We start from the raw sequence: 13,199 nt of genomic DNA, 5'->3' as shown, positions 1-13,199 counted from the left end.
AAAAGCAACATAACCTGGCAAAATTTCAAACAGGTTTCCAGTAGAGTGACCTGCAGAGAGCAGCATGAGATTCAGGGAGTCAGGCAAGGAAGAAGAGCTGGGAGCATGGCACTGCCATGAATTCCCAGGGCTGAGTGCCCTGATGGATGCCACCTGCAGCCCCCACCACCACTCCCAGTCCAGGTGCTCCCTTTAAACTCGGCTCAGGCACAGAGGGCAAAACTCTGGCTTTTCAGTTTCCAAATAGATAATTTTACTATTGAGAAAGTGGATGGAAAACCAGACAATGGTTGCAAAGCTTCAGCTCTAATCTATAGTGTATCTCAGGTTGGGATTTTCATCAGTCAGACATTTGCAGGGTAAGACTAGTAGGATGCACACACAGAGAAGCACACCAAAAGTGAGTGTCTGTACCACGCAGGGCATCCAGTACTACAGATGATTTAACTCCATGGTTCTGTGAAGTGTAGTTAGTTCTGGGTGTTAATAACCCTGATTCAGAACTGTTCAGCAATGTACTCTCATTAGCCAGACCATCTGTGTAAAGGGAACAACCTACGCTGCCACAGCACACGGAGCCTGGGGCTGACCTTAATATCTTCCCCCACATACCAGCAGAGGACAAGAGGAGAGAAATCTGGCATCAGGTTTGTCTTTACTGCTGCCAGAGGAAGATATCTGGTCTGGAGAGGAAGTTTCTCACCTCCTCAGTCACTCTGCCAGCTGTGACAAATGCAAAGTGGCAACTGCTCTTCCTCCTAAGGTCCCACTGGTGAAGTGGGAAATTTGGCTGTCCTATTATGACAGGGTAAGTCCAGTTTAGGTATCACAGGACTCTGACTTATTGGGAAGGAGAGGCATCACAGAACATGTGACACAGTAAAACCTCCTGATATTATTCAGTCAGTGAAAATTATCTGATGGACTGAAAAGTGCCCAGCATGATGTGGAATTGCATTCCCAATATAAAGTATTTGTTGCTTCTTGCTCCTTCCTCTGTATCATACATCTGCTAAGACAAGCTGCCTGGTGGACATTCCTGGAGGCTCTTCCTACCTGCACAAATGTCTGAGATCCTTGAGCTGACTCCTACAGGAGCAGCCTACACAGCTGATGCAGATCAGAGGGAGTACAGGACAGTAAGGATACATCCCAGCCCTGAAACATGCAGCAGACTTCTTTAAGCACGCTGAGGTTTAGTCCTCTCTTTCTAGGCACACCATTCTTCCAGAAACTGCTTTTCTGGGCAACAAACATGCTTTCTCCTCAGAACAGAAAACATGCAAAACAAACCATTCAGACCAAATCTGCTTAACACACTACTTCCTTCCAGAAATGCCATTTTCCCCTTCTCTACCAATCTTTTTTCATCTTTGATTCCTTCCCTGCTTTCATCTATTGCATTTATTAACTTCCTCTGACTGGTATACCATGTCCAAGGAGAGCTGCAGAGAGCAAACCTGGTGCTATTGCGTGCTCTGTGCTGCTGAGAGAGCCCGAGAAGAGCTCCAGTGAGCCCAGTGCAAACCACAGTGTGGAGCCCCAAGTGAGAGCGATTTGAACGACTCTTCCAAGACATAATTAAAGCTGATGTTTTCTTCAGAGCAGTGGAATTCAGCAGTGAGTACATTAACAGAAAGCTTGGTCTTGTGAACACCAACAGGCATCTCAATTCAACCAAAAGTAAATTGTCTGGATTATGAGATGTTACCCAGGATGCCAGTAAGTGTATACAAAGTGCTTTATCTCTTATCATGGCATGGCAGATATCATCTCCCACACATTAAGGCTGCTAGCAGGAACCCTGTCCTGTGGAAACAATGCTTTTCTGAGGCTTCAGCATTCAGTTCTGCTGCTGTGCAATTCCCTTCTAAAGGATGAGATCAAATTAAGACCTTTTTTGGACATTTGATTTAACCAAACCTGTGGTAGTTTAACATCTTTGAAAACTGCACATTTCTCCTCCCTATTGAAGACTTGTCAGTGGGTTAGAAATCTATTAAGCAAGGAATACATGAACAACAGAGAAGCAGGGTAGAGAAAGGACTTCTCTTGAAAAACTAGGAGCATAATGAAACAGAAGTTATTTCAAACCAGAAATACTTGAATGAGGAACAACAATAAAAACAGGTTGACTGACCTGGATACAGGAGTCTGTATCAGACCAGCTTTGCATCACATCAGCTTAAAAGGAAAGTTTCTCTTTTAACATACAAAGCTCCTCCAATAGAAGTTATTCCTTTTAAACAAGATCCATTTTTATATACCTTTGATAATTTAGGGTTCTGCAAAAGTAATGAGCAACAGCTTGGCAAAAAGTGACTTTACATGGGCTACTGCAACTAAAGAAACTGGCATATAAAAAATGCATTAATTGAGATATTAAAACTCATTAAAAGACACTTAGAATTGTGCACTTGTAAGAAAAGGTAAATACAAATGATATATAGTAGACATTGTCAGGAAGCTCAGGAAATCCACTGCATATATATTGGACATAAGAAAACATTGCCAGGTAGGTATTTTACAGCAAGTGGCTGTGCCTAACTGAAAAAGGCCAAAAAACCAAGGGAAAACAACAGCAAGATGCAATGACTTCAGCTACACAAAGACTCTTTAGCTATACATTGCATGAAAATATGGAGGACAATGGTTCAAATAAAGTCAACTGTGTTGGAAATAGTGCATGAAATCCCAGAAGTGATAAAACTACTAGTCAGTGAAGAAAATGAAAGGAACCAAGTGGAAGAAATCAATCAAGAAGAAAAAGTAAGCTTTTTTTTTTTTTTATAAAGTCAGGCAAGGGGCCAGAGAACATAGATGGACACACATGCAAAAAAAAAAAAAAAAAAAAAAAAAAAAAACAAACAAAAACAAACAACCCCAAAACAACAGAAAAGTAGCTCTAAGTCCAGCAACTGATAAATTTGATAATAAACTAGGAAGCTCCAAACTAAGGAATGACAGCAAGCAGTGAGGGGTGAAAATTTTTCTTGTGCTGGGAAAAAACCCACCTTCTAATGCAAATGGATGAGCTGATTAACAAAGCTTGCAGAGCCTGTTGTGAAAGACGGGTGAATGGAGAGAACCCGAGGGAGACACTAAGAGCATGTAAACCAAATCAGGGAGCAGCTGACTGCATTCAGAGGGAAGAGGCTGGAGGAGCACTCAGAAACACGAAAACAAGAATATGACCTAGGCTGCATGAAGCACCAGTAAACACACTGAAGTGGAGGGCAACAGGAGGCATCTGTTCAATGTGTTCTTAGACTGCAGAAGTGTCAGCAGTTTTACAAATACCACCATTTATTATTAGTAGTTTTTATAACCAGGGGGAAGCACCAGAATGCTTATTTTTACTGAAGTCATACAAAACCCACAGAGAAACGACACTTGTTTTTCAGCACTAAAAACCCAACTGTTGAAAGGTGAGAACTCCCCTTAATTTATGGAAATCCCAAACCCAATCTCCCATGCATTAACTTGAAATCTTTATGGAAACAAAGGCTGCATATTTTGTCTATTGTAAGGATACTGAAGTACTTTTTTTTCTAAAATAGTTTACTATGTCAATGAAATTGCAGATGCTTCTGAGCACTTCAGGGACTTCAAACATTGCATCAATTATCTGAATAAGTAATGAAAAGACATTGTAAATAAAATGGTTCACCAAGCCTGGTTCACAAGTCAATTGCTTTCTGAATCCAGTTATATACTGTAATATTTGACATGTTATTTCTTTTTACAAGAGGTTAAGAGTTTTCTGTGCTTCTATCCTACACTTGCTGCAGAGTTTGGAGAGGAAAAAACCTGACAAAACATTGAAAGACTGCAAGAAGGACAACACACTTTTAGATTCTCCACTACAACCCTCTTTTCACACAAAACAAAACAAAGAAGGTCGCTGAAACCAGAACTTTGAAGTCCAACCAAGGCAGAAACATAAAAATCCCCTAGCAGATTGCTTATCATTATAGCCTAATCCAACACTTTAAAATTCCACCTTTGACAAACTGGACTAGGCGATGGTAGAACATGAAATGTCAGTTTGTTGAGCTCTCGTTTCCAGAGAGTCTCTTTCTGGCACCTGGAAACAGAGCAAGCATAAGGCTGATTATCATTTCCATAACCCCCAAGGAAAACTATCGTGCAAGATGTTTGAGTAAGAGCAGTACTGCTCGAAAGCAGCATTCATAAACAGAACAAAGACTAAACAAAAGGCTAAACAAGTACATCACAATTAACAACTACCACCAAACTTTTAATTAAGATATGTAAGAAAAATCAAGGAGAGCTAATTAAAAAAACACAAGCGAATATGCTTTCTTAGAAATATCTGAATTGGAACCATGAGGTAAACCGGCTAATTAGAAGTGACCACAATTATTTTGTCACTGTTACTGAGTTTAACCATGATTTTTCAGCTTGCTCTTTAATCCTACACCTTGTTTGAACTCTTCTGTTGTTTGAATGCAGGATTTTTCCATCAATTTATTCAAAAACTGAGCAAAAGTGAAGAAAATACCAGAGATTTAACTCTGTATGGCAGGCATGTTGTCATTAGTTTTGAGACACTTTTCTGCCTAGGACAGTATCATTCCTACAGGGCCAAAGTTATAATTACTATACATTCCCCCCATTAATCCTGAACAAATCCACAGTTACTACAAATGGATCCTGATAAAACTGCCACATCAATAATGCTACACTCCACATGTTTTTCTTTTATCCAGGCAGCTAGACCAGTGTAAGAATATGATGCTGTTTCACTCAGATTTTACTGTTAGAGGTATCAACTTCCCTTAGGGCCAGAAAGCAGTTACAGATAATAGGAATCTAACTGGCAATATTAAGGTTTTACTTCTCTCCTCTTATATACTACCCTTTCATGAAAATACATCCATTCTCATTACTTTTGCCATTCTTCAAAACTGTTACTAGGCTGATTTGAACAGTAACAGTTAATGCTGATAGAAACAAGCAAAGAAAAATGCTGACACAACCCGGAGTTATTTAAGAACTTATTTGCTACACATCTATTTCCACAAAATTAATAAAAAGTTGCTGACTCCCAGCTGTAAAAACCACAAGTATACCTAGACAAAGTAAAACTGGGTAAAAAAGGAATTCCCACCCACAGCCCAGAATGCAAACAGCAAAGTGACTTGCAATTAATAACTTCTGCCTCTCCCCTACAATGTTGGCACAAAACCCAACACTACTTTGGGATACATGTTAACTCTTTGTGATTAAAAAAACTCCAGAACCATCTTCCAAGTTATTTCTACACCTACACAGATGCCAAATTCCAGCTTTTTAAAAAAATCCTCTTACATTCAGGACAAGTCTACGGCCTCCTAAAATTCCGTTCTGATGTATCACTATACACTAATAACGTAACCCTTAAACTACCCAGGAAGATTTGGCTGCCCACAACAGCACCTTTCTCACTCCACATTTAAAAGTTCTATAGGCAATTGCTGTCCTGCCTGCAGCATTCTGACTTATGGCTGTAGGGTGTCACTTTTCCCCCCTTTCACAAAACCAGTAAAGCAGTCTTCTCTTAACTAAAGACATAGTACATATCCTCCTTGAAAGTCAATAATTTAAAATTTGTAAATTTCAAGTGTTTTCTCCATATTGAGACAAAAATAACAAGTTCTTCCTACATATGGCTAAAAAAAACCAAACAAACTAATTGTGTTTCAAAAGCCCTTTAAAATTTAGGTGAAAATACACATGCTTGTGCCAGGTAACTCACCAGCAATGTTGAAATGGGATGGAATCTCCATTTCCTCAGACTATTTCCAGGCTTTTCTCCTGCCAAAGCTAGACAAGCACTTTCTCCCTAGTCTACATTTTTTTGTTCAATAGGTAGAATAAAGAAAAAGGCTTTTTTTCCTGTGCAAAAGCTTCTTCCCCTGCATAGCAATAAGCCTCACATCGTAATTGATTTTTTTTTTAAAGTGTCATTTAAATTATTTTGGTATGATTTATCTTTCCTTACTTTTTCCTAAAACATCTCAGAATATTAACAAGGAAATAAATGTAGTAATACTCTAACATCTTCAAACATTACCTAATTTAAAAATCTAATTTACTTTCCATCATTTAGGCTTCCTTACTATTTTGGATGTCACTCAGTGTGGATAGTAAAATTAGACTATCAATTTCATTTTTGCTTTGAATGCATTGCAGGCTCTGCTTCTCAATCACTAGAACTTTCTTGTTTAAGGTTTCCAATATTGTTCTGGAATTTTTGAATTAAAAAATAGGGGGAACTATTGCTTGTTTTTATTAAAATAATTCTCAACTGCTCTCACTGGCCCTTCTTACAAGAAAAGGCCGAGTGCTGGCATAAAACCAAACCTCCAATATACCTGTTAAACAATATTCAGTGCTCCTCTATTAATACAAGGAGATAATAAAAGTCTTAAATAGCACTGAGGGTGCCACTGGATACCACGACCTTCCAGTGATGCCAGTGGGAAGCCTACTTAAGAACCAATAAACAAATTGAGCAAGTGATGCAATATGAGCTGTCCTGCTCTTGCTTTGGTGAAATTTAAAAGATGATTTATCACTGTAGGCAGCCTTACTGCCAGCCAGCCTGCACAACCAGTGAGTCTCACTCAAGGCGTGCCATTGCACTGAAAAAGAACTCCAAGAAAATATTTAGGGAAATCTATATTCTTTAACACAAATGTTCATTGCTAGAAGTTGCTTTAGGAACTTTTTTTCTTTTTTATATACGGAATAACAAATGAACAGAAATTTAAACTCTATCCGTGCCAACCTTTTAACAGCTGGGAGTATTTCATATATGATCAGCCTGGTGCAGGGGAAAAAACACCCGCTGTCGACACAAAACCAACGCTAACTTCCAGAGTAACTATTAGGCAAATCTACACAGCCATGGGTAATGACTTTAATTAAAAACACACCTTAATTGTAACTCATCACAGTAAACGGGACTGAGGCTGGAACTCGCATATGCGTCACAGAGTAACACAGTAGAGAAGCAAGGAGAGGCAATGGAAGGTGAAAAGGCCGGACACCAGCAAAGGCACCCCCAGGCAGCACCCACCGGCAAAGGCACCCCCAGGCACGGACACCGGCAGCCCCCACCGGCAAAGGCACCCCCAGGCGCGGACACCGGCAAAGGCACCCCCAGGCACGGACACCGGCAGCCCCCACCGGCAAAGGCACCCCCAGGCGCGGACACCGGCAAAGGCACCCCCAGGCACGGACACCGGCAGCCCCCACCGGCAGCAGCCGCGCCCGGTCCCCACCCCGGCGGCCACAGCCTGCAACCCCCCGATGGATAAATGTTCCTTCTGGAACTTCTAATTTCGGAAACACAGAGCAAAATTACTTTTTTGTTCTTGCTAAAAAAAAAAAAAAAAAAAAAAAAGCTTTTCTTTAGAAGCGGAACGAACGCGGACGGTATCACCCAAACCCGTGCGAGCGCAGCGCGGCCCCGCTCCCGGCGGCACTCGACGGCCCGGGGGCAGATTCACCGCCTGCAGCGGGGGAGAGGGGGGTTCAACCTCCGCCCCCGGGAGAAGGCGGCCAGGCCCCCGCGGCCCGTCCCCCCGCGGCCCCGGCCCGGGCGCTCCGCTCACCGCGCTCCGGCCGCGCATCTTCCGCCGCTGCGGGGCAGCCGCCGGGGGGGCGCGCGGCTGCACGTGGCGCTGGCGCCTACGGGGTCTCCCGCGCTGCCGGGCGGGGCGCTGGGCAGCGGCGTGAGGCGGTGCCGCCGCCATGTTCGGCCGGCCGTGCTCGAGGGGCCGCGGCGGCGGCGCGGGGAGCGCTCTTGTGGGCACCGAACCCGCGGCAGCTGCGCGGGGCGCGGGGGTAGGCCCTGGCCGCGGACAGCGCACACGTGTGGGGCGCGGGGGTGCCGGGAGGGAACAGCCGCAGCCGCGGTAACGCACCCAGGAGGGTCCGCACGGCTCCGCTCCCTCCCAGGGGGCTCCCGGTGTGGGAATGGAAATCAGTGAAGCGCGGCGGGCGGGGTGAGGTTTGTGCTGTCCCCACCGTGCAGGTGCTTCCCTGTCTCTGACTGGGTCCGTGACCCTCGGCTGTAAAGATGTCTGAGGAAGAATTTTGAGTAGGTTAAAAAGCCTCTTTTTCAATCGCCGCTCAAGGAAAGGATAAGATGATGTGACACAAATGTATGATCGTGTGCCACAAATAGAACATTGTGGGAAGCTTTTCCTTAGACATAAGCTTTGTCCTATATTTTTTCAAACAGTTTATTTTCTAGCTGTGTAGGTCATTCTTAAGATTAGGCTAAATTTAGATGGAGATGTACCGGCAGTGAAGACAGACTGTCTGAGGAAGCTGAGTTAGACCCACAGCTTCAGCTGTGGCCTGGTCAGGAACCTGGGCCTGAAATTATTTACATTTTTACTGACTTATTTTTGTTTCAGGTAGCTTAGTTAAAAGTAACAGAATCTCAGATATTTCAATAAGATACCTGGAGTCCAAAAGAATGAGAAGCTTCTAGCTTTTAGCTTCCCTGGTTTACTTCAGTGCTGCAAGCCATATGTACAACTAGCATTAATTTCAAGGGTATTTCTACCACAAAGTGAGGAAAGACTGAACATCTTGGGCCTTTTGAAGATCTGTACCTGAAACTTCAAAACAGGGTCCAATCTTCGCTTCCAGTAAGGACGGCGGAATTTGTACTTGTTTATGCACTTTGATTTTCAGTTCTTTGTGTATAAATTTAGCTGTGGGTGGAGTATCCTGAGCCAGATTCCTCCCTATATGCTATACATACAGGATTAGAGAAAGGCAGACACGATTCTGTGGTAGATTGACAAGGAATTGCATTTCCCAGCAAATGCTGGATCAGAGCCATCTGTTTCAGAAATTAGCATAGCAGCAATTTGTTTGTTTGGCTTCATCTGTCTATTAGTTTGGTCCAAATCCTCTTGTTTTAGAGACATGCTATCACATAGGGAAAGGATCTGTGATACACTCTGTGCAGACAGCCCCGAAAATACATGAATTATTCTAAACGGAGGAGATATGAAATGCCATTGTCAGAAATCCAGACAAAACTAAAGTAAGATTATTTGTTTTTCTGTAAACAAGTTTGACTTTCTCACAGCACTCATATTAAATCATCTGTCCCTAACCAGTGTCCTGGTCTCTGAATGCTTCTCTCTTACCCAAAGTAGTGTTGCTTCACTTTTAGGTGCACTGGATATTTTCCTTGTGTTTATTTTGACAGAATGATGGAAAATCCTTCCTGACTTACAGCCTCTACAACTTTTGAAGAGGTATTGAAATTCTTAAAAACTGAGAAGTCTAGCTTCAAACAACAGTCAGGAAAAGGGCATCAATCCATTAAATGATAAGGTATCACCACATTAGACAACAGCTTTTCTAAAAGCGTTTCACTTTGAGCTCTGTATACCCAAGAAAATGACATCTCTTACACAGCTTTTTTATTTGTGGCATACCCAGGCTGCACTATTCAGGATTTCAGTGATTTGCCTTGATTTTTTAGGTCTCAGGAAAAAAAAAAAAACTCCAACCACTTAAAACTCCAAAAAATGTGCATCTACCGTTTTATAGTTCTTGCTGGATCTGGTCACAGTGCAAATATTTCTCTAAAGGTGTAGAGAAAGGTCTACACTGTGGTACAGCTAATTATTATTATGTGGCATTGGGTTGATGATGGAAGTTTCGATTCAGAGGATATTCCTACCAACTCTTTAAAAATGTAACCAAAAATAGTCATAGAAAAGTCTTCTGTGCCCTTGAAAAGTGTAGAGACCCAATGTAGTTATTATGAAAAGAGAACTAGAGGTAGATCTGCCCAAATAGAAAGTAATTGTGGATGTTTCTTATAACTGAATACTGCAAATCCATGATTTAGAGACTACACAAAGTAAAAGATTTAGTTCATTTTCATGTTACTTCATTTCTTAGTTACATGGCAAAACCACCAACAAAAACACCTTCTAAAATAAGAACTTACATTTCTCCTTCAGAAAAATGAGTCGTGTGTTGTAGGCAGTGAAAGTGAGGTGAAGTCTCAGCTCAGAGGACGTGCGTGCTCATTCTGCCCTAGAGATCACCTGTGTGCTCTGTGTGTCTGTCTCCACCTGAGCACCTTGCTCACCATTCTCCTCCCACCGCCCGCCCCGTTCCTTTGTCTCCTCGGAGCCACCAGCAATGGGATCTGCTGGAGTTTGGAAGCCTGGGCTGAACGGAGGGGGCGGGAGCTGCCAACGAGAAGCGCTTACCCAGATCACTGCTCAAATCGTAACAGCCAAGGCAGAGCTGTGCTCGCATCACCTGGTGATGAAACGGCAGCAGCAGCCGAAGTCAGACGGTGACAACATCTGGTGGCTTTGTGCTGTCAGAGCGGGGCGAGGAAATTGCCCGTTCAGAAGATGCTTTGTGAATCGATACACGGGTAATGCACACCACGGTGTTTAGAACAAATAGCAAATGTCAGAAGTAAATAGTTCTGTATTTTAAGCAATGGAAAGAGAGTGGAAGTGCTTTTCCAGGGTAAGTGTAGAAAGCCATTACAAAGCTTATCTTTGCAACTGACCTATAAAAGCTATAAAGACATCAAAGGCTTTGAGGACATCAGATACAAACTTTAATTCTTCCCACAGTCAAAACTCCCATGAAGCCAATGTCCCGGGATCACGACTCTGAGTATGTTCAGCAATGCTAATGGAACTCAGACTTCCACGGGCGGCCTGATTCACAAGTGTAATGTAATTCAGGTTGCAATTTATTAAATAATGATTTCTTGTAATGATTTTTCCTCTAAATTGCTGGATGTAAGGCAACACTAATTTTTAGAATATAATTTCATGGAGGTTTTATTATTACTGAATAAAAAACTTAAAAATTTAGCTGAAATACTTTTTCTTCAAGACAACAGTTTTTTGTTTACATTTAGCAGGTTAAGAGGTTATATTTGTGTCACAAGTAAAGGCAGGCAAAATTTCTTCCAGATAAAGAGTCTAGATTTTCATAGCAACCTCAGATTTTAGCAGCAAACAGTTTTTCTTATATTTTCATCCATCTCGAACTGTAATGCATTTACTCAGTCATATCACCATGAATTTTAGTAACTGTGGCTTTTTGATTTTTTAAAATGCTATGCAAAGATGTCCTTTACTGTAAATACTTAATGAGTTAACCTGATAACATAAGCTACCAAATACAGAGGGGATGAAAATGCCAGTGCATCCCTCTGAATGTTTTAGCCTTAAGGCTCCTGCAGGTTTTATTCGGATTCACAATGGTAGGAGTGGGAAGGAGGAGATAAATAAAACATTTGTTTCAGAAAGTAGGTGACTTTGACAGAACACTGATGTAAACCATGAAGCCCTGCAGATCAGAGGAATATTGTTAAGAAGGGAGGCTGGTGAAGAACACTCAACACCAGCCCCCGAGTGGTGCTGATCAGAACAGTTCTGCTTTGCTTTTAAGTATTATTGCACCTTCTCTGCTATTCTGTAAAGAATTCAGTGGTGACTCCCACTGATGTGTCACAGTCACTCAAATGTGTTTTTACACCACTCATTGGGTATTTTGGTAAAGGTCTAATCTCATTTGGATTTATTACGATTTATCTCGGATTAAGCATTTATCTGCTAAGGATTATGACCCATACTATGAGGTACTGATGAACTATCAGAGTTCAGGAATGTCTAAGCACATTAGAATGAATCAGCAATATTATTTTTTGACACAGTCTTCACATATTATCTTTTTTTCAATCAACTTTGCAACATTCATACAGATAAGTATCTAATTTTCCTTAATATGGGCAGTAACCTGGAAAGCTCTTAACATCCCGTAAGAGCAAAGCTGCATTTAATTAGGAGCAGCTTAAGAGATCAGGCCTCAGTGCCACATGATTTCATATTCACTCTGCCTTCAGCTGTCAGTATAACTATTGATTTTTTTTATATACCAATTTAAATATTTTTTTCCTTAGCTTTAAAATGTATTTTGGTGAGTCTTCCACTGCTATCAGAAGTTTCTACTTGTTTCTAATTTGCATAGCCAGGAGTGAAAAAAAGAACATGGATAAATAAGAAGACTGTATTGTTTATATATTTCTGGACTTTTAAGATTCTTTTTCTGTTTGAAAATGTTTAAACTGCTTCCTCTACTGATATACACGGTACTGCACCTCAGGAAATGTTGGATATCTCATGGGTTTAAAAGAAGTTGATCTTTGGCTTCAGTTGGTGGCAAAGCTACTGATGTATGCTATAGTTGCCCCAAAAAGGCTTCTGGCTATTTTCATGCTTAATCATTTTGTATATATATCATGTCTTACAAATTCCATTTTATGTTGTTTTAATTGCAAAAATTTGGAGAATTCCAGTTGTCACTTTAAATGTGTATGCTTGGAAGTTTTCCTTACAATTCAAATTTTTTCTTTATGATGATATACACAAAGAATGTTTAAATACTTTCTGGTGGTGTTTTATAATGCTGGAAATAAGACCTTGGATATGAAACTGCACAACTTAATGTGTTTAACTACTCTTACTAAAGGAATTGGGGAGAAAATACATGGTTCATTTCCAGTATGCATTTCTACTGTTTGCTAAATAGTGTCACATTTAGAATGTGCAGTCCTGTGACAAATGACTACACTGCAGTGTTATTGTTCATTTTGAGGATTGCCTGCAATGTCTGATTTGCTAAGCAGGGAGCTTGCAGTACTAACGTAGTTGTGAAGAGATGAAACCTCTGAAAGGTTTTAAGGGACACCAGCTTCAGTGTGTTTGACTTCACTACATGGAGTAATGTAATTAATTTTGGGTTTCACAAGAATAGTGCAAAACTCCTACTTCTTTACCATGTTGGGATATAGAATGCCCTTTTACCAATTTGAATCACAGTTTCTTATCCAATTAATGTTCAGAGCTATGGACACAGTGATGCATGTGAAACCTTGGCTCTCATTTCAGTTAAACAAGGAAAAGATTCAGCTGATGAAAAATTAGATGAAACAAAAGAGAAATGGATGAGCACGGAAAAAAATTGATCTGCCATAACTAAAAACTTTGATGAATAAGCTGTAAAGAGACATAATCAAAGACAAAATTATTTTTCAGTACCTTTTCTGAAAAATATTGAATAGAAAATCATCTGGATTCAGAAGAGAAAGGTTCTTGACCCTCTTTCACATGAGT

The 13,199-nt window shown here is 41.1% G+C and overlaps 1 protein-coding gene across 5 annotated transcripts in view; it reads right to left on the bottom strand.

Annotated features, from left to right (window-relative positions):
- Positions 1-13,199, bottom strand: part of ELAVL4 (ELAV like RNA binding protein 4) — a 98,595-nt gene that overhangs the window by 71,864 nt on the left and 13,532 nt on the right. The window contains exon 1 of one of the 5 annotated variants that reach the window (XM_079314565.1): positions 7,626-7,724. The exons of 3 other annotated variants lie outside the window; for them this stretch is intronic. In XM_079314565.1, the coding sequence (XP_079170691.1) occupies positions 7,626-7,643 (18 nt within the window). In that variant the 5' untranslated portion in view covers positions 7,644-7,724. Of the gene's footprint in view, positions 1-6,796; positions 6,816-7,625; positions 7,725-13,199 lie in introns of those variants that run through there. One more of the 5 variants, XM_079314557.1, reaches the window with a different exon arrangement.

Source organism: Erithacus rubecula (assembly GCF_903797595.1).
Source record: "Erithacus rubecula genome assembly, chromosome: 10".
Lineage (NCBI taxonomy): Eukaryota > Metazoa > Chordata > Aves > Passeriformes > Muscicapidae > Erithacus > Erithacus rubecula.
This window is presented reverse-complemented; position numbering and strand designations above follow the sequence as displayed.